Source organism: Calonectris borealis, chromosome W (genome assembly GCF_964195595.1).
Source record: "Calonectris borealis chromosome W, bCalBor7.hap1.2, whole genome shotgun sequence".
NCBI classification, from domain to species: domain Eukaryota; kingdom Metazoa; phylum Chordata; class Aves; order Procellariiformes; family Procellariidae; genus Calonectris; species Calonectris borealis.
The window spans coordinates 52,785,764-52,813,348 of NC_134351.1; the positions used below are offsets into that span (position 1 = coordinate 52,785,764).

Below are 27,585 nucleotides of genomic sequence, written 5' to 3' on the forward strand. Positions count from 1 at the left end.
GGTAATGAGAAATAAGAATAAATCTTAAAACACCTTCCCCCCACCCCTCCCTTCTTCCCGGGCTCAACTTCACTCCCAAATTCTCTACCTCCTCCCCCCGAGTGGCGCAAGGGGACAGGGAATGAGGGGTTGCGGTCAGTTCATCACACGTTGTCTCTGCCGCTCCTTCCTCCTCACACTCTTCCCCTGCTCCAGCGTGGGGTCCCTCCCACGGGAGACAGTCCTTCACGACCTTCTCCAATGTGGGTCCTTCCCACAGGCTGCAGTTCTTCACGAACTGCTCCAGCATGGGTCCTTTCCACGGGGTGCAGTCCTTCAGGAACAGATTGCTCCAGCGTGGGTCCCCCACGGGATCACAAGTCCTGCCAGCAAACCTGCTCCAGCGTGAGCTCCTCTCTCCACGGGGTCACAGGTCCTGCCAGGAGCCTGCTCCAGCGCGGGCTCTCCACGGGGTCACAGCCTCCTTTGGGCGCATCCACCTGCTCCGGCGTGGGGTCCTCCATGGGCTGCAGGTGGATATCTGCTCCACCGTTAACCTCCATGGGCTGCAGGGGGACAGCCTGCCTCACCGTGGTCTTCACCATGGGCTGCAGGGGAACCTCTGCTCCAGCGCCTGGAGCACCTCCTTCCCCTCCTTCTTCACTGACCTTGGTGTCTGCAGAGTTGTTTCTCTCACATATTCTCACTCCTCTCTCCCAGCTGCTGTTGCGCAGCAGTTTTTTCCCCTTCTTAAATATGTTATCACAGAGGCGCTACCACCAGCACTGATTGGCTCAGCCTTGGTGTCGTGGTTTAACCTGGCAGGCAGCCAAATACCACGCAGCCACTCGCTCACTCCCCCCGCCCCCCCAGTGGGACGGGGAGAGAATCGGAAGGGTAAGAGTGAGAAAATCTCGTGGGTTGAGATAAAGACAGTTTAATAGAACAGAAAAGGGAAAATAATGATAATAAATAATGATAGAATATACAAAATGAGTGATGCACAATGCAATTGCTCACCACCCGCGCTGACCGATAACCAAGTAGCGATCGGCACTTCCTGGATCACGCCTACCGTTCATATACTGAGCATGACGTCACATGGTATGGAATACCCCATTGGCCAGCTGGGCTGGCTGTCCTGATTATGTTCCCTCCCATCTCGTGTACCTAGCTCAGTCAGTAGGCACGGGAGCTGTCCTTGGACTAGGAGGGCACTTAGCAACAACTGAAAACATCCGTGTGTTATCAACATTCTCCTCGTACTAAATCCAAAACACAGCACTAGGAAGAAATTTAACCCTATCCCAGCCGAAACCGGGACACTTGGCCAGCAGCGGGTCCATCTTGGAGCCGGCTGGCATTGGCTCTATTGGACATGGGGGAATCTTCTAGCAGCTTCTCACAGAAGCCACCCCTGTAGCCCCCCCCCGCTACCAAAACCTTGCCACGCAAACCCAATACAGTGCTCCAGCACCTCAATGTCTTTCTTGTAGTGAGGGGCCCAAAACTGAACACAGTATTCGAGGTGCAGCCTCACCAGTGCCAAGTACAAAGGGACGATCACTTCCCTAGTCCTGCTGGCCACACTATTTCACCCACTATAGCTCAGTGGAGCTAAACATTGCATTAGTGCTAGGTGGATATATCCTAGCTATTATTTAAAAGGGGTAACCAGTCTGGAGTCACCCCGCTGAGACTTGTGTTATTTTCTCTTTCCAGAAACGGTACCAGAAATGCTACCGGAATGCCTCCCTTGGAGATCAGATTTATCATCAGAGGAATATTCATCCTTCTTGCAGGAGCAATCATCGCCAATGTGAACCAGATCCAGTTTACACCACAACAAGCCCGACGCATGGGGTGGAGGCCCTCACTTCTTTTACTTGTGCTAATCAATACGGTAACTGTAGTACATTCTGCACCATACATGTTTAAAATTGTTGGAAATACAGGAATATTGGGAGAACCAACACAAAACCTAACAATGACAATCACTGGTGATCACACAATTGTAAAGGCAAATAAGTGTCACCTTATTTCTGTTACACCAAGTGACAGAATCTCTACTGAATGTAATGTGACAAATTATTCAAAGGGAAACACTTATGTGGTCGTCTTTTGTTTGTGCTAGTCAATACGGTAACTGTAGTACATTCTGTACCATACATGTTTAAAATTGCTGGAAATACAGGAATATTGGGAGAACCAAAAATAAAAAATAAGAATAAAAGCTCCATAAAGTCAAAGGTACTATACAGACACATTTAAAAATTAAGATGTTTAGAACTTGATATGCACTGTGCCAGTTTATTTTAAAAAGTGTTCAACTTTTAATAGCTTGTATTGGGTTTATGTGGCAAGGTTTTGGTAGCAGGGGGTGGGGCTGCAGGGGTGGCTTCTGTGAGAAGAGATCAGGAGCCGCCCCCATGTCAGACAGAGCCAGTTCCAGCTGGCTCCAAAACGGACCTGCCGCTGGCCAAATCTGAGCCAATCAGCAATGTTGGTGTCGCCTCTGTAAAAACATATTTAAGAAAGGGTAAAAAATGCTGCACAGCAGCTGCGAGAGAGAGGAATGAGAAAAATGTGAGAGAAACAACTATGCAGACACCAAGGAGAGGGAACAAGGAGAGGGAGGAGGTGCTCCAGGTGCCGGAGCAGATATTCCCCTGTAGCCCATGGAGAAGACCATGGTGAAGCAGGTTGTCCCCCTGTAGTCCATGAAAGACCACGTGAGAGCAGATATCCACACAGTAGCCCATGGAGGACCCCACGACGGAGCAGGCAGATATGCCCTGAAGGAAGCTGCAGCCCATGGAGAGCCCACGCTGGAGCAGGCTTCCGGCCCATGGAGAGGAACTGTGGCCCATGGGGGACCTACACTGGAGCAGTCTGTTCCTGATGGTCTGTATACCTTGGAAAGGACCCACACTGGAGCAGTTTGTGAAGGACTGTATCCTGTGGGAAGGACCCCATGCAGGAGCAGAACATCGTGAGGAGGAAGGAGTGGCAGAGACAAAGTGTTATGAACTGACTGCAACCCCTATTCTCCATCTCCCCAGCGCCACTTGTGGGGGGAGGAGGTATAAGATTTAGCAGTGAAGTTGAGCCTGGGAAGAAGGGAGGGGTGGGGGGAAGGTGTTTTTAGTTTTGTTTTTGTTTCTCACTATCCTACTCTATTTTTAATTGGCAATAAATTAAACTGATCTTCCCCAAGTCGAGTCTGTTTTGCCCGTGACAGTAATTGGTGAGCGAACTCCCTGTCTTTATCTTGACCCACGAGCTTTTCTTCATTTTATTTTCTTCCCCTGTCCTGCTGAGGAGGGGGAGTGACAGAGCAGCTTGGTGGGCATCTGGTGGCCAGCCAAGGTTAACCCACCACATAACTTTATCCTTGTGTCCTGAAACTATTAACATGATCCCTCCTTAACTTTACTAAAATAAAATGGCATCCCCAATTATATAGAAGAGCAATTTTCTCTTATTTTGCTGAAAAATTGAGGTAAATTGTAAATAACAACAGCAACATTAGTCCAACTTGCAACTCGGTGATGCAGATCAATAAATTATTCCCCTATAGCAGCTAAGCTATCATTGCTTTTTTACAACAATATGAAAAAATAGATTGAAGTATTCAGACTCTGAATCACTTACCTGCTGATGAGAGAATTTCACTTTGGGATTGTTGTCAATTTCCCATAATCCTTCATTGAAGCCTTTTCTTTTATTTGGTTTGCCATATTTTTCTTTATTTTCATAATAAGGGAATATATCCTTTGGTCCCAAGAACGCCCTTCAAGAGATGAAAACATTAGTTACCAGAAACATCACATTTTTAAATTGCTACTCTTCAAATTAACTTTAGTAGCAGATATTAAAAAAAAAAAATTCATTAATGAGGCATCTGACGTGATATTCTGTAATCAGCAAAGTGCTGCTACTGAAGCATCTTTAGTCTTCTAAACTTTTGCTTTCAACAAACCCAGTTTTCCATTAGTACTACCACACTCACTGCTCTCTCCTAGGTGTTGAGTGTCCAGGCAAGAAACAGTCAATGCTATGTCTTGAATGTTATGTCTTGTTAAGATCACAGTTGACAGAGCCACCCACCACTGTCAAACAATGATTAAAAACTGAGCAGCTGACTGATGTACAGAAAGAGCCATTGCTTCCTTAGCAAACCAAGCTAAAATGTGAAGAAATAAAGATTCCTTAAATCCTGGAAACATAATGCAAGATAATGAGTACGAGTATAAGAAGATACGGCTTCAAGCCAAAGAAAAATCTTTCAAAATTATTAAATTAAAACCAATACGTCTGGGATGACAAAACAAAGTTGGGATAGAATGATTGCCTAGATCTTTATAAGAATGCTATATAGTTTATCCGGAAAGACATGGAAAACTAACCAAAAACATATACAACTTTATTAAATGTTTTACATTAAATGCTCAACATTTCTGTCTTTAAGTATCTTGTATATCTGAATGAAAAGCAGCTTATCAAGAAAATGATAAAGATAATTTTGCTGTTCAAAGATACTTAAAAAGGCCTAAAACCTTTGCTTAAGTTAATAGTGTTTTGAAATGAGGTGGCACAGAGTTGGAAACAAACTTACAATTTTTGTATATTCTGTTTTTTAATTGATTAGCTTTTTTTAGTTTAAGTGTGAAGAGAGAGATACTCAATAATTTGGCTAGTAGAAGTGTTAAATTGCTCCTTATTTTAAATTTCTTCTCCATCCCTAATCATAAAAAGAAACGTGAAAAAAAAATTAATCTACTCTTGAAGCCTTGGACAGTTGCAAATTATGTAAATAATGTGTAAGACAGTTATAAGCTTAAACAATATGTACTCTTAGGTTAGTGTTCGTCACTACTTCTGAGGAGTGCGATGAATTGTCATTCTCTTATCAAGGATGTAGCTCTTCTGTTCCTCCCAAACCTTTCTGGAATACATCATCCTTAGTCCCTGAGATAAGCAGTGTCAAGATGACCTGAACATATAGAAAAGGCTGTATTTCAAAGACTGTTTTAATAAGACTTGAATGGTTGCCAGGGTCGTCCTTGATAAAGCAGCAAACCTGTGCCCCAAAACTGAACTTTGCCTCAAAATGAGGAGGGGGCACCTCCCCGAACGACCACCGACGACCACCAGAGACTCCCGCGCAAGCGCAGAAGGACTGGGAAGAATGCCAAGGAAGATAAGAAGTAACGCTTACACGATCTCATGAATATGTATTAGTTAGGCATGGCTTTAGGCGTGGTTTTGCTAATTTTGTACTATAAAGGAGAGCCTGGAGTTTGTGGCGGTGTGCTTGATTTGTGGAAAATATCCACCTTGCACCCTGCGCAGAATAAAGCAATGTCTCCTCTCTAAACATACTCGTTTGTGTGTTTCGAGGGCTTTAAATCGACAACACTCTCAGTATCTGGGGCTTAAAACTGCTTCTTTTTATCTTTGTTTTCATCTACAGAAACTGGCCTCCCCTAAGGCAGGCAAAAAATCCTCCCCCTAAAACCCATACATTAGTATCCGTAGTGCAAGTTGCACAACTATGGCTATTAGACTGGCACCTTTTCCCACAAATTGCAGTATCTACACTGCAATTTTTTCTAAGCCAGACCTGGGAAAACAAGGTAATAAAGTACTAAACACCAATATTCTACTTTGTACTGCAGAACATCAAGGCACGTGAAGTTTCTGCTGTAGTACCATGTCCTCTAGAGTTAGGATTTCATAGTAGCAATCCAACTGCTGTTAACAGCAAAACAGAAAAACTCAGTGACCAACGTTCTCATTTTCACCCCTGTGCCTATATCCAGCTCTGTCTGACAAAGTATAAATCTAAGACCCAATTGCTTGAAGTGAAGATGCTGCTACTGTTTTTATGAGAGAGTTCATGGTAAAGTTCAAACAAACAAAAAACCCCCTAAGTTTCATTTCCCCATTTTTTTCATCATCTCTGTAATGAAGTATTTGAGACTTACTCCCTATTCATTTAGATAAGATAAAGAGAAGTTGCAAGTCATCTACGAAGCTTAAGCATTTACTACTCCAGTAGTGTAAAACAATCTAATCTTTCACAGTGGCTATCATCCATCTCTTTGCAGAAGACTGTTAGAGAGCATCCAGCCAGGGATCCACACACTCGCAAAGCCTACTTAACCAGAGCAAAAGGGGGAATGGGGGGAATAGAGAAAGACAGGCCAGAGGAAAGAGAAAAAATTGCTTCTTTTCTTTCCTTTGCTCTGAAAGGAAGCATTTTTCCACAGTTGCAAGTCTCTACCCACACTGTTCAGACTTGGAGAAATACTAGAAATTAGCTACCTTGCTAAGGTCACGTAGCTTACTGGGTTTTTGCAGTTAAATCCCCATACACAAGAAGGAGAAAAGGTCAAGGAAACCTAAACAGGACAGATATCACCCTGACGTATAGGGTCCAGGGTCTTGAGTCCAGAGTATGACCTTCTGCCTGCCTGTGACTAGCTAAAATTTGTGCTTATGTGATTTACTCACATAAGAAATTCACATAAAGCTTTGTTAAAATACAAATATCTAGTTTATAACTAGTTTTCCTTTAGAAAAGGGTAATATTTCTAAAACAAGATGACAGCTGGCAAATATCTTGAAAAGAAGAAATAGGCTCTTAGGGTTTTGTTTTGTTTTGTTTTTTCAAGAATATCAAGAAGCCACAAATTTAGTTTTTGGTGAAGCTCAGAAGAAAGCAACAATGAAAATCAAAGTACAAGCTTATACTTTAGAATCATAGAATCATTGAGGTTGGAAGGCAACACCTCTGGAGATCGTCTAGTCCAGCCCCCCGTGCTCAAAGCAAAGTCAGCTAGAGCAGGTTGCTCAGGGCCATGCCCAGTCAGGTTTTCAGCATCTCCGAGGATGGAGATCCCACAACCTCTCTGGGCCACCTGTTCCAGAAGAAAGGAAGTACTTTGCAACACTGTAAGATATGAGAGGCACAGATTCAAAAACATTTTTCAAAGTTATATTCTAAAGAAAATATTTGAGAACTTTGAAATACAGTAGCTCTGAGTCTACCACATTACCAAAACCAGATTTCAGTAAAACTGCTTTGCGTGAGTATCAAAGAGTGGGTATAAGGTTTCAAATTTGCCAATAATCTACATGCAATCAAACATGATTTCAGAACCTAAGTCACATTTGAAAAAAGGTCATTGTGCTTCTCAAAATTCTACAGAAACTTTTAAGATTACATATAAATTCATTTCTTTCTACCCTACACTTGATCTGTGTTCCTGAATACATCTTCAGGAATGACAGTAAAAACAAGTAGTGCAATCCAGGACGGCATACGTTAAAAAGGAGAGAAGTAAAAGGGTGCTTTATTTTAACCATCAAAACACCCTGAAAAGGGTACAAACCTACTGAACAGTATAAAGCAAGGACAAAAAAGGGGGGAGAACAGAATTCAAACCTTGCTTCCTCTCCCCACAAAACCACAAAAAATAATTGAGCCTATATAGAACTATATGGAGTGATGTGAACAGCCAATGAAATGCATGGTTATAGGAGCCAAACATGCACAAAGCTCATTGACAGAGAAGTCACTTCTTAAAAAGAGTCAAACAGAAAGTAGTGTCAGTGAGAGCTGATAGTGCTTTCTTTTCAATTCATCAGAATACTGTATTTTCTCTACCACATTTATTTTTAAAGATAGGTAGGAAGTACCACCTTAGAGAGATTTTTATAGATTTCTTAATGGTCTGAAGGAGGACAAAAAAAGCTTTCTGTAAGCCGTACAAGAAATGAAACAATTATACAGGCGACAACTAGCTCTGTGACTTGCTTTACAATACTATTTGCAGCTTATTAAAAAAAGGGAATAAAAACAGCATTTCCCCCACAAGTCAAACAGGAAATTAGCACTGAATTAAAGATCTCTGTAATCTACAGTAGAACAACATTATGAAGTAGCATGACAAATTTCACTATAATAGTCAGAGAATAGCAAAAAAACATATTTAGAAGTGGGAAAAATAGAGTCCTTTCAAAGGAAATGTTACGTTCCATTGCAAAATGTTAGTGTTGCCAAAAATATTCATCTTTCTTGGATACTTCATATAATACCAGGCATGAAACTAACTGGGGTGAGACCTTGGGCTTCAAATGCACCTCTTTACTTTTTCTCAAACCTTCCCCCTCTCCCCCTCAAAGGACTCAAATGCTACTTATTCCATAGTTTTCAGCTTTATTTCATTTTCCTTTAGAACACAGTTTTGAGGATACATGGGACTATAATTAAAAACCCTTACAAAAGAAAGATAGATATGTCAATCATACCACTTTGGGTAGGCTCTTGCTTTTTTACTGAGCAGGAAAAAGTGCATGTTGCAGGGAAGAGTAGACTATAACCACACCATTTCACAGCAAATGTGGAAAGAAAGCTGCCTATCTTGCCGCTAGAGATTAATTTAAGAAAATATAGTCTGCCACTGAATCACATAATTTTCAAACACACAATGCAAACTGTTAAGCTACTGTTAAGACATCCTGCAATGAAAACAATATGCCCTTTAATCTAAAGGACTTACGTCTCATGAGTGCCAAAAAAGAATATAGGCATTTTATTCATAGGAGGTTTTACTGCTCCATCTGGAATTTCATCCACCTAAGAGAAAGAGAGACTAGAATTAAAGTTTAGTAACAATTAAAAACACTCTAGGGGAAAACACTTAAGTGTTAAGTATTAACCTGAAGAAACAAAATACTATCGAAAAAGTGAGAGAGATTTAAACAAAACAAGACTCAAGGATTATATATAAAAAAAACCCCAAAGAAACGAGTGATATTTGTAAGGGTATGTAGAAGGAGAGTGTCTGCTCCTTTAAGGGTATCTGGTCAAGGACCTTTTCAATGCAAAAAAGGTATAATAAGAAAAGAAGGAAGCCATAAACAAGAATATACAGGGATACAAACCTGACCAACAAATAAGGGATGCAGCGACCAGAACCCAACCTGTTCACTCACTCTAATTGTTAAGGATATGTGGAGTGTGAGAATGTTTATTCCAGCAAGGTTATCTAATCAGGGACCTTGTCAGTTGGGAAACTAAGGAAAAGGGGGAAGCCAGAAACAAAATATGCAGAAACACAGACCTGACAAAACAAACACGGAGAGAGTGAGAAGAAACAAACCTTGCCACTCACACTAATTGATAGGCTATCGAGAAACTACAGGTGCCACTTCCAGGAAGATCAACCTGGACTTTGCAACTAAGATTATAAACCAGGGGAGATCCTGGACACCAGACTGGGAGGGGTAAGGGAATCAATAGAACTATGCAAACCCATGAAGGGACATGTTGGGCAAACAGAGAGCAGGGAGAAACAAAGAGGGAGGTAGAAAGAAAGGGTTAAAAACAGGGCTGGTCAGTATGCTTGTCTAGCTGAGCCCTGTGCCTGATCACTGCAGTCTGTCCTATCTTCTTATTAAATCTTTTCTCAACTCTCTCTCTGTGTAATCTCACTCTCTATCCCATGTGTATGTTTGCTGCAAGGACTAAGTGCCAGCTACTGGAGTCAGACCGGGGATGTAGGCGCATGTATTGGGTTTACATATCGCAGTTTTGGTAGCAGGGGGCGGGGGCTGCAGGGGTGACCTCTGTGAGAAAATGAGCCGCCCCTGTGCAAGACAGAGCCAGTTCCATTCATCTCCAAAACAGACCCACTGCTGGCCAAAGCTGAGCCAATCAGCGATGCTGGTGGCAGCTCTGTGACAACATATTTAAGAAAGGGTAAAAAAAGGCTGTGCAAGAGAGCTGGGAGAGAGGAGTGAGAAAATGTGAGAGAAACAACTCTGCAGACACCAAGGTCAGTGAAGAAGGAGGGGAAGGAGGTGCTCCAGGCACCAGAGCAGAGATTCCCCTGCAGCCCGTGGTGAAGACCAAGGTGACACAGGTTGTCCCCCTGCAGCCCAATGAAGTCTATGGTGGAGCAGATATCCACACTGCAGCCTGTGGAGGACCCCACACCAGAGGAGGTGGATATACCCTGAAGGAAGCTGCAGCCTGTGGAGACCCCACACAGAAGCAGGCTCCTGGCAGGAACTGTGGCCCGTGGAGAGGAGCCCATGCAGGAGCAGGTTGTCTGGCAGGAACTGTGGCCCATTGGGGATCCACGCTGGAGCAGTCTGTTCCTGAAGGACTGCACCCTGTGGAAAGGACCCATGTTGGTGCAGTTCTTGAAAGATTGTTTCCTGTGGGAGGGACCCCATGCTGGAGCAGAGGTACAGTGTGAGGAGGAAGGAGCAGCAGAGGTGAAGTGTTATGAACTGACAGCAACCCCCGTTCCCCATCCCTCCTGCGCCACTTGTGGGTGGAGGAGGTAGAAGAGTTAGGAGTGAAGGTGAGTCTGGGAAGAAGGGGTGGGGTGGGGGGAAGGCGGTTTTAGTTTTGTTTTGTTTCTCACTATCCTACTCTATTTTTAATTGGCGGCAACAAATTAAATTAATTTCCCCAAGTCGAGTCCGTTTTGCCCGTGACGGTGACAGGTGAGTGATCTCCCTGTCCTTATCTTGACCCATGAGCTTTTTCATCTTATTTTCTCCCCCTGTCCTGCTGAGGAGGGTGAGTGAAAGAGCGGCATGGTGGGTACCTGGCAGCCAGCCAATGTTAACCCACCACACCCTGGCCTGTGGTGTCAGCTACTAGAGTGGATGGGGGTCTTGGCCGCCAGCCACTGGGGCAACATCAGGGTGAGTACTGAAAACCAGCTACTGGGAGGGATTGGCATGTGTGAGGCAAGTAAGGGGCTCAAAACTGGTGGCTGGAGTAGGACTGCGAGCCACAGCCCATGTGCCTGCTGCCAGCTGCTGGGGGGAGGTGAGAGAGCAGCTTGGTGGGCACCTGGGGGAAATTAATTTAATTTATTGCCAATTAAAATAATAGAGCAGGATGGTGAGAAAGAAAGACAAAACCTAAAACACCTTCCCCCCACGCCTTGTTCCCAGGCTCAACTTCACTCTTCTATTCCCAACTCCTCTACTTCCCTCCTGCCCCGAGTGGCGCAGTGGAGATGGGGAATGGGGTGTTGCGGTCAGTACATAACAGTTCCTCTCTGCCACTCCTATCTCCTCACACTTTTCTCCTGCTCCAGCATGGGTCCTCTCTACGGGCTACAGTTCCTGTCAGGAGAACCTGCTCCTGCATGGGCTCTTCACGGGCCGCAGTTCCTTCAGGAAATATCCACCTGCTCCAGCGTGGGGTGCCAGAAGTTGGTGACCCCTGGAGTTATCCAGGTATCCAAGACTCCTTGCTATCTTTGGGAAAGAAATGTGCAGCTCAAGCTTGTGACCTCTGTACTCAGGATCCCCAACATATCTGGATGAGCAGACAACTGGCTGAATGGCCGGGCCCAGAGGGTGATCAGCGGTGCAAAGTCTAGTTGGAGGACAGTGACTAGCAGTGTACCCCAGGGGTCAATACTGGGTCCAGTCATGATCAAGACCTTCATTAATGAGCTGGATGATGGGGAAGAGCGTACCCTCAGCAACTTTGCAGACAGCACCAAAACTGGGAAGAGTGGCTGATATGCCAGAGGGTGGTGCTGCCATCCAGAGGGACCTTGACAGGCTGGGGAAATGGGCCGACAGGAACCTCATGCAGTTCAACAAGGGGAAGTGCCAAGTCCTGCACCTGGGGAGGAACAACCCCATGCACCAATATATGCTGGTGGCCACCCAGCTGGAAAGCAGCTTTGCAGAAAAGGACCTGGGGGTCCTGGTGGACACCAGGTTGAATATGAGCCAGCAATGTGCCCTTACTGCAAAGAAGGCGAATGGTATCCTGGGCTGCATCAGGCAAAGTATTGCTGGCAGGTCGAGGGAGGCGATCCTTTCCCTCGACTCAGCACTGGTGAGGCCACACCTGGAGTCCTGTGTCCTGTTCTGGGGTCCCCAGTACAAGAGAGAGAGAGAGCGCTACTGGAGAGAGTCCAGCAAAGGGCCACGAAGATGATGAAGGGACTGGAGCATCTCTCCTATGAGGAAAGGCTGAGGGAGCTGGGACTGTTTAGCCTGGAGAAGAGAAGGCTCAGGGGGAAATCAATGTATATAAATACCTGAAGGGAGGGTGCAAAGAAGACGGAGCCAGGCTCTTTTCAGTGGTGCCCAGTGACAGGACCAGAGGCAATGGGCACAAACTGAAACACAGGAGGTTCCCTCTGAACATAAGGGAACACTTTTTCACTGTGAGGGTGACTGAGCACTGGAACAGGTTGCCCAGGGAGGTTGTGGAGTCTCCCTCCTTGGAGAGATTCAAAAGCCGTCTGGACACGGTGGTCCTGGGCAACGTGCTCTAGGTGGCCCTGCTTGAGCAGGGGGCTTGGACCAGATGACCTCCAGAGGTCCCTTCCAACCTCAGACATTCTATGATTCTATGATTCTAAAAATGGGAAATTTATTGAATTTTAAGCTTTGTTCAATTTTAAGCTAGAATAATGATTACATTAAGACAGATTGCACAGAATAATCTATTCAAGTAGTTCCAAATACAGAGGCTTCTAACTAATGACAGGCAGCTTGGAGAATGAGAACCAGGCCTCCATGACTAATGCACAGAATCACGTGCTAGGCAATATCCTTCTCAGAGTGTGGAAAGATCCATTCTGTGATTCTGTGACCTTATCAAGGAGCCTACCAGAGAAGTAAGAATGAGACATTTCAAATGAACAAAACAAACCAGAAAATTGGGCAGTGAGATGATTACAGTCCTCAGAAAAGAGAAGTCTAAGGTAAACCCAAATATATTTATGCTTGGGGTTTTTTTCTGTGTGTAAACTGAGAGAGCTAATATCACCATGTGAACACTGGACATTATCTATAGACATTACAGCATGATGTCGTCGTGAAATACACACACTGAGCCTGAAATCCTCACCTTATTCCTATTGATGGTCAGTTTCTTTTTTTATTTTAACACAAAGAAGCCTCTGTAACTCAGAGCCTGTGGAAGCTTCTCAGGTGTGTTAGTTACACAGCTGCTTCTTTTTGTTATATCAAGGGGTTATTTCTCCATCTGTGGTGGTTGCATAATGTATTTGTTGTTGTGAAATTGTTAGCTATTAATGCTTCCTTTCCATGGAAGAATTTAGCATTTATTTAGAACAGTTGGTCCAGAGAAGTAATTTCTGGATACAGACTAATTTCACTCAGTAAGTGCTCTGTTAAGATAAAATATTCTTCCCTGGAAGGCTGACACATAGGGCCTAATTTTTAAATTTTTCTTTAATTTTTAATCAGGGATGCTGTTACACAAGCAAAATTATCCCAGAGCTGTGTACCTGTTACAGATATAATTGCTGTAATTATACTGAGTTTCCCTAATGTTATATGGAATTTACACAGTGCAAGGCATTAGCTTTGAATATTTCTCTCGAAACATTTGAAGAGTTTCTTAACGAACATCACCAAGGCGTTATGTCAGAATATTCTTTCTTGTTTTAAAAAAGGGACAAGTTGTGTTTGGTTATTTTCTTTTTCATTTGTTTGTTGGCAGCTGCACACAAATGGTGCAAATCCAGTATGTAAAATGACTCTGGCACCTTCCATAAATTAGTTGTAATTTTCCAAAGAGACAGTTCTAGCATATCAGTTGGCTTGCTTACAGAAATTAGCATTTCTCTGCCCATTAGTGCTATTACTTTTTGCATAGATGGTAATGATATTAAGCTTCTCTACTTGATGAGCATATACATGTCTAATTCTCTGAGATGGGTTATATGTTCATTTGCAAATATTTCTGTACCATCTATCTTTGTTGAGAAGCTGTCTTTGATTAATAATATTGTATTTCAATGCAAGCTACAGAGAGGAGTGTTTATATTTAATAGGCAATAGCATTAATTTAAAGTTGGGGAAGGACAAGTAATCAAATTGAATAACGGAGATTCTACATGCAAGGTGCCATTCTACCTCCACACCCTTTACGTACATTCAGTTTAGTTTATATTGGTAGCATTTCCAACCCCTTGAATAACCCAGGGTTGGTAGGGCAAAAATCATGGCTTAAAGCCACCATACCCCATGTTCCCTATCACGTGCAAGTTTGGCAACTCAACGCCGACTCCTACCTTGCGTTGTCCATAAGAAGGTATATAGCAGTCCATTTTCTTAAAAGAACAGTATTCTATATCCATGTTTATATCCATGTGTCAAATCTTGTTCCCCTCGGAATTTGCGATGGTATTGCCACTGGCTTCAATGATGCCGTGATTTGCCTATTTGATGCGTAAACTCGGCTGGTCACCACTATCCCAGGTCAGGAAAGCATTTTAAATGGGTTGAACTTACTCCAAGTTTGTATAAAGATGCTTCCATGAATCTGGAGGTAAGGCCTTTCATTTTCCCAACTCATACACATGCACAGGTATGGAGCTTCAGTGGAATAATCATGACCTTCAGATAAGCAAGTGTTAAGTGACTGCAGGATCAGGACACAAAGCACTGACCTTTTGATCAGAATGAAAGCACCTTCAGAGGATCTTACAAAAACAGTTTGATTTAATATCTACTCTGTCCTCTGTTTTATTTTTAATTATTTTATATAGACATTGTAAGTGAATAAATGTAAGTTTTCCCTGCAAACTACACTATGAACCTAGCAAAATGTGTATGCTCTATATTGCAGTAGCGCTATTGCATTCACTTTCAGAGGAAAATATACGATGAACCTTTCTGAATGACATGGTGGTGTTTGTCCATGATACGACACAGGCACAATGATTGGTGAGAACTTAGCGTAACCTTCTGGGTAGCACATTTCCCCAAAGGTGGGTCAGTTGGTTTCCTGGGAGCAGTGAAGCAGGATTTGTTCATGTATAAATTGCCTTAGACTAGAACCACCATACTGTTTACTCTGGTATGAGTTCAGCTGAGGTCCTTTTCTTTGCACCCTTCTGTGTAAACTGCTGCGTTTGTTGGCTGACTTTGTTAGCTGCGCTTTGTTGAGTCTTGAAGGGAGCAGGGAGAACAGGAAAGAGGACTGGAAGACTTATTACATACTTGCTCCCTCAACCTACTTTATAGAAATAGGAATAGCTAACTTTAATAGTCAAGAGTACTCCTACCAAAACTTAAGTTTTTGGGAGGGTTTTTTTATCACAAAGGATCAGCTATTTGGCAGTAGCATTTCTGTACCATTTGGTTCTTGTACAATCTCAGAATTTGTTGTGCTAATGGTATAGCAGTCTTCATTTCTAAAAATGAACTTACATTATGAGAAAACTCAAGTGCTTTTGTTGATTTATCACAAAAACAGAGTATCAAATTCTCTATTTGAAAATATCTACACGTCACAAAAAGACATTGTACTGGATCTGGCTGGGAACTTTCTTCATAGCAGCCCGTATGGTGCTGTGTTTTAGATCTGTGGCTAAAACAGTGTTGATAACACACCAATGTTTTGGCTGTTGCTGAACAGTGTTTGCACAGTGTGGAGGCTTTCTCTCTTTTTCCCCACTCTGCCCCCCCCCCCCCCAGCAAATAGACTAGGCTTGAGCAAGTATTTGGGAGGACACACAGCTGGGACAGTTGACCCAAATTGACCAAAGGGATATTCCATGCCATATAAAGTCATGCTCAGCAATAAAAAAATGGGGGTTCGGTCTTTCCAAAGTAGCCGTTGCTTGGAGACTGCCTGGGTGTCAGTCTGCTGGTGGGAGGTGGTGAATGATTGCTTCTGCATCACTTCCGGTTTTTTTTCCTCCCTTTCCTTCACTTAATAAACTGTCTTTTTCTTAACCCACATGTTTTTCCTCGCTTTTTCTCTTCTAATTTGTCCCCCATCCTGCTGTGAGGGGAGTGAGCAAGCAGCTGGTGGGTGTTTAGTTACTGGCCAGGGTCAACCCACCACAGACATATAGAAAGCTTTAAAGAAATAAATATGAAGTTCACTAGGACTTTTTCCTCCTAAAAACACTATTAATTAATTCATTTCCAGATTTTAAGACTCTCAAAAATTACTGCTTGACTTTAACACAAACCCAATGCATATCTTCACATACAGAATTCAAGCAGCCCTTCCACAACTTAAAAAACCTAATGACAGCTAATGACTACTAGACAGTGCTACATGTCAAAAAAGACTTATAAAGCACCATAAGCCAAGAACAAACCACAGTGTGGGATCTGCAGTGTGATTTAGAAGTCACTTTCAGCAACAGCAGTGCTACCACACACAGACACACACCCACACACACATTGGCAAGACAGAGACACGACACAATTTATCTGTTTTCTTCTCTATACGTGTCTGAAAACACTCGACACAAAACTGGAAGAGCAGAAAAGGCAATGACGAGGAAAAAAGGACAGGTAAAGAGGTAGCAGCAGCCTGCACATAGAGGAGGGAGTGTCTTACCCTGGCTGGCCAATGGGGATAACCTTTCATCTTAGCAAAGATCAAGTCTCCGGGTTTGAAATCTCGGCTCATGTTTTCACAGCGATGTGATGCCTGTTGCTACGAGACGAATAAGGTCGGGGGAGGGATCTGCACCTCCTTTTCCCGCCACCGAGGTGCTTCCAGCCGCTCAAAATCACACTGCCAGAGATAGAAACAGCAGGGGATAGGAAGACGATGCCAACAGAGCGCTCCACCAAAGGTAGCCCCCACCCCATGTCATTACCCTCCCGCCCACCTTCTGGCTAGAAGAGGGATACTGAAACCAAACTGCCGAATACATCTACATCTACATCTACATCTACACGCGCGCACGCACCCCCCCCAGCGCAGACACCACCCAACCTCATCTCTGACCCCCAGAGATCCCTCTCCGCCCATGCGCAGCACCCCCCAACCTCGTCCCAACCTGCTTACATTCGCACATGTGACTTCCCCTCTCTGCCCATGCTCTCTCACTCCCCTTCCCCAAGCAATCAACACCACACACATGCATATGATACGTGCTTTGTATAATATACATACATAAATACGAGATATATATATACACACCCCTCTACTAGAGCTTCCCCGAGGCCAACAGTGCTCCCGCCGTACCATCTGCCCCCACCCCACACGTATGCGCACGCGCCAGAACAGGAAGAGGGGCGGAGGAACAAAATTTTGCTTGCCCTTCCCCCGTAGCTTCAACCGTTGCAGTCTAGTCTCTACCACCTTCATGTCCAATCCCACAGTTCACTTCAGCCTGCGGTAGAAAATACCACTATGCTCCCTCTCTCCCTCTAGAAAGCTTGTTGATACTAACCGCAGCGAAAAGAAAAACAAAACAAAACAAACAAACAAAAAAAAAACAGAAAAAAAAGAGAAAGAAAAAATAAGCAAGCCCTGCTGAAAGGAGCTTAATCCCTTCCCGTGTGGGCATGTAGAAGGCTAAAGGGGAAAAGAAATAAGTGATATTGTCTTCCTGCGTTAGAGAAGGGAAAGAGACCCTAATTTGTGTTCTCCCCCTATAGAGCAGATGAAATAGTTCATTCCTTCTTTCGCGGCTGCTGCTTGGGGAGGGGGGGAGGAGGGGATGTGGTATCTGTCACAGTTGGGAATAGGGGAAAGAGAAGCACTTCCGTAGAGGAGGCAGTGGCGGCTGTGTTCAGGCAAGGCGGAGGGAAGAGACGGTCAGCATGTACTAAGTACTGCAATATTCGTCTAGTAACTTCTCCATTCCAGACAGTGGTTGTGACGTACTGACCTTAGCAAGTTTGACCTGCTTGCGCAGGCAGTTACCTGGGAGGGAGCTGCCCCCGGACAGAAGCCCGCAGGCAGCTCCTGGCGACAACTGTGCAGAAACAGAGAGAAAAGTCCGCTGAGAAGCACTGATCCTGGACTGCCGGGGGCGGGGGAAAGGTTTGTTCTGTCTGAGGCGGCTTCATCTTGGCTTCAGAAGCCTGCATCATTTCTTCCCTTAGGTACGCAAAGCTGTGTTCCCTGTTTGCCACCTCCGAAGGGCAATGGTTATTGCTAGTGATAGTTCAGGTTGGCAATTCACCTCTACTTTGCAAGTACACTTTTGGGGCACTGAGGAAAAAAAAGTAACAGTTGGTTCTGGGGCTGTTTGTAAGAGACGACCTCCTCAAAGCAGGGTATAATCAGAACACCAACATGAAACTGCATTGCAAGCTTTCCAAAGAATGAAAAGCAAGAGAGTGTCAAGGACCAACTGTAGTTAAGCAATGACTTTTCATCCAAACATTTTATTTTGGCGATGGCTCACATGCAGTGTAGAATACCATTTTTTCAGAACTGCGTGTGACTAATTCTGCTAGTATTACATTCATTAGCTGCAGTCTGGTAATTACAGAGTTTCATGACTTAGGTCTTCAACCCTTTTCATCAACTTTTTACTTGTGCGTGCTTCAGGATGTACTTATGATATTTTTGTACCTTAGATCTTCAAGTGTGTGGCTAGAAAGTTACTCAAAAGGTTGCACATAGTTTGTCCAGGAATGTGGAATGCCTATGTTTGTTCCACTATCTCTCAAAAGTTAGATGTACTTGCTCAGGAATCACAGAGCATGACATTGTTACAGATCATCTGAAATACTGTTCTTTACTGTTCTTTATAATCAGTGAGAGAGAAAACTGAAATATGTGTACTTTAAATATGTGAAGATAGACTTGAGATGTGATATGCAATCCTGACTCTGGAATTTCTCAAATCTTGTTGGTGCTTAGCTCCTGTGATGTTCTCATAATGATATTTAGCTAAAACTAATGGCATGGTCAAGTTTAGCTTATTTTTGTGGAGGCAGAAAAAAAACTCCTATCCCTAGCACAAATACCAAGTTCCTAAAGGAAGCACAAGAGCTTATCAAAAAATGAAACATCACTAACACGTTTGACAGGGACAAAAAAACCCCTGTATTTTCCTCACCTCCTACACACAAATGCCTGACCATTTGGGACCCTATGGTGCTGTGTTTTGGATTTGTGATCAAAACAGTGTTGATAACACACCAGTGTTTTGGCTATTGCTGAACAGTGCTTGCACAGCGTCAAGGCCTTCTCTGTTTCTCACTCTACCCTCCCCAGCGAATAGGCTGGAGATGCACAAGAAGTTAGGAGGGGACACAGCTGGGACAGCTGACCCGAACTTACCAAAGGGATACTCCATACCCTATGACGTCATGCTCAGCAATAAAAGCTCAGGGAAAGAAGGAGAGAGGGGAGACATTCATGGTTATGGTGTTTGTCTTCTCAAGTAACCATTACATGTGCTGAGGCCCTGCTTTCCAGGAAGTGGCTGGACACCTGCCTGCCGATGGGAAGTAGTGAATGAATTCCTCTTTTTGCTTTCCTTGTGCATGCAGCTTTTATTTCACCTATTAAACTGTCTTTATTTCAACCTATGAGTCTTCTCACCTTCCTTCTGTTTTCCCCCTGTCCTGGGGGAGAGGGTAGTGAGCGAGCAGTTGTGTGGGTGCTTGGTTATGGCTGGAGTCAACTCACCACAATTTCTGTTTAATCCTACAGTTGTATTTGTCTTCCACATTGTGAAATGTGTTCACTTGATTCGTGTCAATATGGAACAATGCTAGGACCACATGGTGAAATGTGACCCTCTCTGTATATGTAATCTTTAACCATTCTGATTGTTCTTGTATAGCCACAGGCTAGTGGTTGCCCTGAAAGGAAGATAGTTCATCGGGTCTGTTCCAGACGGACTGTCCTGATGGTGCCTTGAGGGTTGTGTCTGCGGGGCCTCTGCATCCTGGTTGTTTGGGTGGAGGAGCCCTATCTTTGAAACTAAGTTTCAACTTCTGTTCTTGCCTCTTGCAAAAGCAGCCAATCCGGTTTTGTTGTTAAGCAAGAGGGCATATCTTGCCTCTTGCAAAAGCCACCAAACCGGTTTTGTTGCTAACTGCATAGTGATAAGCAAGAGCGCATGCGCCGAAGAAGATGCGCCATTCGTGGAATAGTTATGAATATGTATTAGCAGATGGGATATAAACCGAAGGCGGGAACTGTACGGTGTGCGCGTCTTGGTGGAGCGGAGACTCCCGGTACACCCAGAGCTGTTTGCTTGCCTCTATTCGTTTAATAAATTGTTAACTTAAATTGGAATCCTGTTTGGGACTAAATCATTTATAACACACATATTATTAAATAAGTTTATATTTTAGTTTGAAATCTCTTGAGGACATGGTCATTTTTTCAGTCTTTTGAAGCTGACTTTTTGAAAATTAATGTTTCTCAGGAATTAGAAGCCTTGCACCTTGTGCAAGCCTTAACTGAAAATATTTTCTTTAAGGAAAGAACTGATTAAAGTATGCTTGCTTCCAGAAAATGGAAAGAAAGTATATTAAATGCAATTTAAGAAGTAGAGAAAAAAAATACTGAAGAAATTTAAGAGGCTTATATTTTGTTTGTAATCGGGTTCATTTATGCATTGTTAAGTAAACATAAAACTGAAGCCAAATAAAACATTCAAGTACAGCCTCTAATAGAATGGAAAAGTATATATTCTGCAAGCAGTCTTTATGATATAAACTGTACAGTGAAGTAAAAAGCTATATTATTGCTTTTAAATTTTGAGTAGGATCATATCACCATTTTTTCCAGCAAATGGTTTTATTCTGAATGACAATATCTGTAGAGCTTCAAGTAGAGAGCTTGTGGTGGTTTGACCTTGGCTGGTTGCCAGACCCCCATCCAGTCGCTCTCTCACTCCCCCCCTCAGCAGGACAAGGGGAGAAAATAAGATGGAAAAGCTCATGGGTCGAGATAAGGATAGGGAGATCACTCACCAGTTACCATCACGGGCAAAACAGACTCAACTTGGGGAAAAATATTTTCATTTATTGCCAATTAAAAATAGAGTAGGATGTTGAGAAAAAAAGACAAAGCTAAAAAACACCTTCCCCCCACCCTTTCCCACTTCTTCCCAGGCTCAATTTAACTCCTCCATTCCCAACTCCTCTACCTCCACCACTGCAGAGCAGTGCAGGGGGGATGGGGAATGGGGGGTTGCAGTCAGTTCATAACAGCTCATCTCTGCCACTACTTCCTCCTGACATTTTTTCTCTGCTCCAGCGTGGGTCCCCCACAGGCCACAGTTCCTGCCAGAAGCCTGCTCCAGCATGGGCTTTCCACAGGCTGCAGCTTCCTTCATATCTAGCTGCTGTGGCATGGGGTCCTCCATGGGCTGCAGAGTGGATATCTGCTCCACTGTGGACCTCCATGGACTACAGGGGGACAACCTGTGTCACCATGGTCTTCACCACAGGCTGCAGGGGAATCTCTGCTCCGGCACCTGGAGCACCTCCTCCCCCTCCTTCTTCACTGACCTTGGTGTTTGCAGGGTTGTTTCTCACACTTTTTTTCTCACTCCTCTCTCACAACTGCTGTGCAGTGTTTCACCCTTTCTTAAATATCTTTTCACAGAGGCACTACCAATGTTGCTGATTGGCTCAGCTTTGGTCAACAGAGGGTCCATTATGGAGCTGGCTGGAACTGGCTCTGTCTGGCATGGGGTCAGCCCCTGGTCTCTTCTCAGAGGCCACCCCTGCAGCCCCTGCTATCAAAACCTTGCCACATAAACCCAATAGAGAGCTATTACCTGACACTAGTCCACTAATAAGCAGTAAATTGTTGTTGCCACACCGGTTTCACAGAGCCTATATGAACTTAGAACCACTTCCTCCCCACAAGCAGTTGGTTAGCTGGATCTTGTGTGTTTAAAACAGTAGTTCCAACTGATTTCCTGCAGGTGTGGGTTACATTACCTTGCAGAGAGGCAAGTTGATATGCTGTCTGAATATGAAACAGTTGCTCCTTACTCTTCCTGAGGTCAGAACCACACTGAAATACTGTATTTTCATTCCTATTCTCCTGAATGTCAAGCACTGCGCATTATAAATAAATCTCTGTACAGAATCTTTTTCACAAAAATAAGTTAATGTTAAATTCAATTAATATTATGGTTTTGATTTCTTTCTACCTTGCTAAAATATTATGTCTTTATTTAGACTGAAATATTTCTTGGCTTTACAGTAATATGTAAGACCTTTTACACATTATATGTTTTTTTTTTTTAATATAGGAGGAAGGAAATGGTTTTGCTTGTCTGTCTTGCTATAGTAATACAGCTGTACTAGCCTAAACGAGTGCAGCAACACTATTTTGTCTGAAGTAACTTTTGTCAATTAGTGAATGTGTACTACTGTGCTTTGTTGGTTTTTTTTAAAAGATATACACAGTATTTTAGGCAGGTACATTAGTCTGCTAGTAGGGTCAAATGCTTGGTAAATTATTATAGTGCTAAACCCTATTGGAATTTGGGAACATGGTATTTAAATCTCTATGAGTCCTTCCATGCCATCCCATAATTTATCTGGTTTCCTAGAGCCAATACCATTTTCCAACTGATTCAGTTTCAAACTAATTTTCAGACTGCAGACAGGCAACAGAGAGGAAGCCCTGTTCAGTACTGAGTTTTTGATCATCAAGAAAGTACTGTTTTATTTTTCAGAGCTACATCACAATGTCTTTCAACTGCATGCACCTGGACAAAGTCAAACAAGATTATTCATTTAGCATATAATGAATAATTTTAAAAAATACTATATGATTCAGAAATAGCAAAAATACAGATAAAGGACATTTGTGTAGATCAGATCACAAACTGAGGATAAAGAACTGTGACTGTTGCTTTGGAGGGTGTGAAAATTTGAGGGAGCTATTTGCCCCTTCCGTTTACATTTTCAGTCTGTATCCTGAAGGACATAGCTATCAGGCTGTCTCTGACCCCACAGCTTAGAAAATTTCAACCCAAACAGTAGCATTTTGGTAAAGCTAAAAGCAACAGGAATTAATCTTGTAATAAAAAGTGCCAAGGGACCTTACCTGATATAACAATATTTTGTAATTATGATGTCATGCTTTTGCCTAAACCCAATTCAGAATCTGAAGCAACCAGTTGTACTTTAAATATGGTATTAGGTATCATGTTTTCCTGAGTGAGAACTACTATCCCTAAAACATGCCTGGTATTTGGCAGACAAACATATGCATGTGTGTATATATATTGAGCAGTTCTGGGAAATAATGGATTTATCTCGTACATTGTACAGGCTCCCTGTACATGTTCAGTAAATGAGTTCTTCTGGGGATGCTTTGGGTTTGATCCACATGCTCTGTTAATACATCTGTCCAGTGTTTCCAGAAAAGACTGTGCTGCACAGTCACATGCCCTTCTAGCACAGTTGATTGGTATGCAGGATGAGGATATGGCTAGTGTTTCTAGATATGGTTGCAACTAACAGGCCTGGTGATATTTTCATATATCCAGAAATCTTGGATAACCATAAGAAATCCTCAAAGTGTACTAGACAAAACTTCTGGGTGGAAAAAAGAGAGCACATCAGGCTTATGGTAACCTGAGCCATTCTCCCACTCTTTTAAGTTGTCCTGCTTAGTGATTTACATCTGCACAGGGAAAACGAAATCACACATCTTCTTGCCTGCAGGGATATAGCATCACTGTTTGCTGAAGAGCTTGGCTGCAAAAAGGAGCATCTGAAATTGTCTAAAGCACTTTTATTTCCAAAAAGGTTGGGGTATTAACTGAAACTGGACACAGCCTACAAGAGAAGCAGCCCCTGGCCTACCCGACTGAGATAAGGCAAGAGTGGCACTTCTTCCATGTGTACCTTCTTTAGGCCCTGTTCACCTTCACCTACTATGCATGTGCCATGCCCCACCTTCCAACACCCAGCTAGGGTTGCTTGTTCTTTGTCTCCATCCAGTCCAAATGTGCTGTGTCACAATGCTCCACCCTTCCAATCAAAAACACCGCTCCACAGCAACTGGAATGGAGTGAGATGATCATGGTGGTGTTACCAGAAGTAACCATTGCAAATGTCTCCTGTGGCCATTGAGATTTAGCTTGTACACTTCCTTCCTTCTGGGAAACAGGACTGGCCTGTTTCAGTGCCTTGCTGAAGCCTACTTGGCCTGTACTGACCATCCCAGTGTCCTGTGACTGCAGCTCCATGCTAGCAACTGCAGAGACATGGAGTGGTGGGAAACAGGAGATAGTAGGTAGTTGGAGAGTTGGGCTGAGGCTCAGGGAGATGGAGTGAGCTGATAGGGCAGGACACTGAGGGAGGCTGGTGAATGGAAGAGGGCTAGTGAGGCGGGTGAGGAGTGCTTAGAACTGGTGGGGATGGGGTGTGGCAGACCTTATACCTGACTAGCTGGAAGTCTGTTACTACTTCTAGGCTTTCTTCTTGTCAATTTCAGTTCCTTCTCCCCCTTCCTGCTTTAAATCCAGTGCATGTGGGATTTCACCCAGTTCCTTTACGACTATGTGTGACCAGGTGATCCGCCTAGTGGATGAGGGAAAGGCTGTGGATGTGGTCTGCCTGGACTTCAGTAAAGCCTTTGACACTGTCTCCCACAGCATTCTCCTAGAGAAGCTGGCGGCTCACGGCCTAGACAGGTACACTCTTCGCTGGGTAAAAAACTGGCTGGACGGCCGAGTCCAGAGAGTTGTGGTGAACGGAGTTAAATCCAGTTGGCGGCCGGTCACAAGTGGTGTTCCCCAGGGCTCAGTTTTGGGGCCGGTCTTATTCAATATCTTTATCAACGATCTGGATGAGGGGATTGAGTGCACCCTCAGTAAGTTTGCAGACGACACCAAGTTGGGTGGGAGTGTTGATCTGCTGGAGGGTAGGAAGGCTCTGCAGAGGGACCTGGACAGGCTGGATCGATGGGCTGAGGCCAACTGTATGAGGTTCAACAAGGCCAAGTGCCGGGTCCTGCACTTCGGCCATAACAACCCCATGCAACGCTACAGGCTTGGGGAAGAGTGGCTGGAAAGCTGCCCGGAGGAAAAGGACCTGGGGGTGCTGGTTGACAGCCGGCTGAACATTTTCTCATTCCTCTCTCTCACAGCTGCTGTGCAGCATTTTTTACTATTTCTTAAATATGTTTTTACAGAGGTGACACCAACATTGCTGATTTGCTCAGATTTAGCCGGTATTCTGATGAATTGAAAAGAAAGCACTATCAGCTCTCACTGACACTACTTTCTGTTTGACTCTTTTTAAGAAGTGACTTCTCTGTCAATGAGCTTTGTGCATGTTTGGCTCCTATAACCATGCATTTCATTGGCTGTTCACATCACTCCATATAGTTCTATATAGGCTCAATTATTTTTTGTGGTTTTGTGGGGAGAGGAAGCAAGGTTTGAATTCTGTTCTCCCCCCTTTTTTGTCCTTGCTTTATACTGTTCAGTAGGTTTGTACCCTTTTCAGGGTGTTTTGATGGTTAAAATAAAGCACCCTTTTACTTCTCTCCTTTTTAACGTATGCCGTCCTGGATTGCACTACTTGTTTTTACTGTCATTCCTGAAGATGTATTCAGGAACACAGATCAAGTGTAGGGTAGAAAGAAATGAATTTATATGTAATCTTAAAAGTTTCTGTAGAATTTTGAGAAGCACAATGACCTTTTTTCAAATGTGACTTAGGTTCTGAAATCATGTTTGATTGCATGTAGATTATTGGCAAATTTGAAACCTTATACCCACTCTTTGATACTCACGCAAAGCAGTTTTACTGAAATCTGGTTTTGGTAATGTGGTAGACTCAGAGCTACTGTATTTCAAAGTTCTCAAATATTTTCTTTAGAATATAACTTTGAAAAATGTTTTTGAATCTGTGCCTCTCATATCTTACAGTGTTGCAAAGTACTTCCTTTCTTCTGGAACAGGTGGCCCAGAGAGGTTGTGGGATCTCCATCCTCGGAGATGCTGAAAACCTGACTGGGCATGGCCCTGAGCAACCTGCTCTAGCTGACTTTGCTTTGAGCACGGGGGGCTGGACTAGACGATCTCCAGAGGTGTTGCCTTCCAACCTCAATGATTCTATGATTCTAAAGTATAAGCTTGTACTTTGATTTTCATTGTTGCTTTCTTCTGAGCTTCACCAAAAACTAAATTTGTGGCTTCTTGATATTCTTGAAAAAACAAAACAAAACAAAACCCTAAGAGCCTATTTCTTCTTTTCAAGATATTTGCCAGCTGTCATCTTGTTTTAGAAATATTACCCTTTTCTAAAGGAAAACTAGTTATAAACTAGATATTTGTATTTTAACAAAGCTTTATGTGAATTTCTTATGTGAGTAAATCACATAAGCACAAATTTTAGCTAGTCACAGGCAGGCAGAAGGTCATACTCTGGACTCAAGACCCTGGACCCTATACGTCAGGGTGATATCTGTCCTGTTTAGGTTTCCTTGACCTTTTCTCCTTCTTGTGTATGGGGATTTAACTGCAAAAACCCAGTAAGCTACGTGACCTTAGCAAGGTAGCTAATTTCTAGTATTTCTCCAAGTCTGAACAGTGTGGGTAGAGACTTGCAACTGTGGAAAAATGCTTCCTTTCAGAGCAAAGGAAAGAAAAGAAGCAATTTTTTCTCTTTCCTCTGGCCTGTCTTTCTCTATTCCCCCCATTCCCCCTTTTGCTCTGGTTAAGTAGGCTTTGCGAGTGTGTGGATCCCTGGCTGGATGCTCTCTAACAGTCTTCTGCAAAGAGATGGATGATAGCCACTGTGAAAGATTAGATTGTTTTACACTACTGGAGTAGTAAATGCTTAAGCTTCGTAGATGACTTGCAACTTCTCTTTATCTTATCTAAATGAATAGGGAGTAAGTCTCAAATACTTCATTACAGAGATGATGAAAAAAATGGGGAAATGAAACTTAGGGGGTTTTTTGTTTGTTTGAACTTTACCATGAACTCTCTCATAAAAACAGTAGCAGCATCTTCACTTCAAGCAATTGGGTCTTAGATTTATACTTTGTCAGACAGAGCTGGATATAGGCACAGGGGTGAAAATGAGAACGTTGGTCACTGAGTTTTTCTGTTTTGCTGTTAACAGCAGTTGGATTGCTACTATGAAATCCTAACTCTAGAGGACATGGTACTACAGCAGAAACTTCACGTGCCTTGATGTTCTGCAGTACAAAGTAGAATATTGGTGTTTAGTACTTTATTACCTTGTTTTCCCAGGTCTGGCTTAGAAAAAATTGCAGTGTAGATACTGCAATTTGTGGGAAAAGGTGCCAGTCTAATAGCCATAGTTGTGCAACTTGCACTACGGATACTAATGTATGGGTTTTAGGGGGAGGATTTTTTGCCTGCCTTAGGGGAGGCCAGTTTCTGTAGATGAAAACAAAGATAAAAAGAAGCAGTTTTAAGCCCCAGATACTGAGAGTGTTGTCGATTTAAAGCCCTCGAAACACACAAACGAGTATGTTTAGAGAGGAGACATTGCTTTATTCTGCGCAGGGTGCAAGGTGGATATTTTCCACAAATCAAGCACACCGCCACAAACTCCAGGCTCTCCTTTATAGTACAAAATTAGCAAAACCACGCCTAAAGCCATGCCTAACTAATACATATTCATGAGATCGTGTAAGCGTTACTTCTTATCTTCCTTGGCATTCTTCCCAGTCCTTCTGCGCTTGCGCGGGAGTCTCTGGTGGTCGTCGGTGGTCGTTCGGGGAGGTGCCCCCTCCTCATTTTGAGGCAAAGTTCAGTTTTGGGGCACAGGTTTGCTGCTTTATCAAGGACGACCCTGGCAACCATTCAAGTCTTATTAAAACAGTCTTTG

General features: G+C 43.4%; 1 protein-coding gene across 1 annotated transcript in view; it reads right to left on the reverse strand.

The window, feature by feature from the left end:
• The window catches only part of LOC142074884 (lens epithelium-derived growth factor-like), a 93,628-nt gene extending 76,606 nt beyond the window's left edge, over nt 1–17,022 (reverse strand). The window contains exons 1-4 of the mRNA XM_075135818.1: nt 16,964–17,022; nt 16,373–16,552; nt 8,550–8,626; nt 3,634–3,772 (exon numbers count right to left, since the gene is read on the reverse strand). Coding sequence (XP_074991919.1) covers nt 3,634–3,772; nt 8,550–8,626; nt 16,373–16,444 — 288 coding nt within the window. The 5' untranslated portion in view covers nt 16,445–16,552; nt 16,964–17,022. The remainder of the gene's footprint in view (nt 1–3,633; nt 3,773–8,549; nt 8,627–16,372; nt 16,553–16,963) is intronic.
• Nucleotides 17,023–27,585: the final 10,563 nt, after the last annotated feature.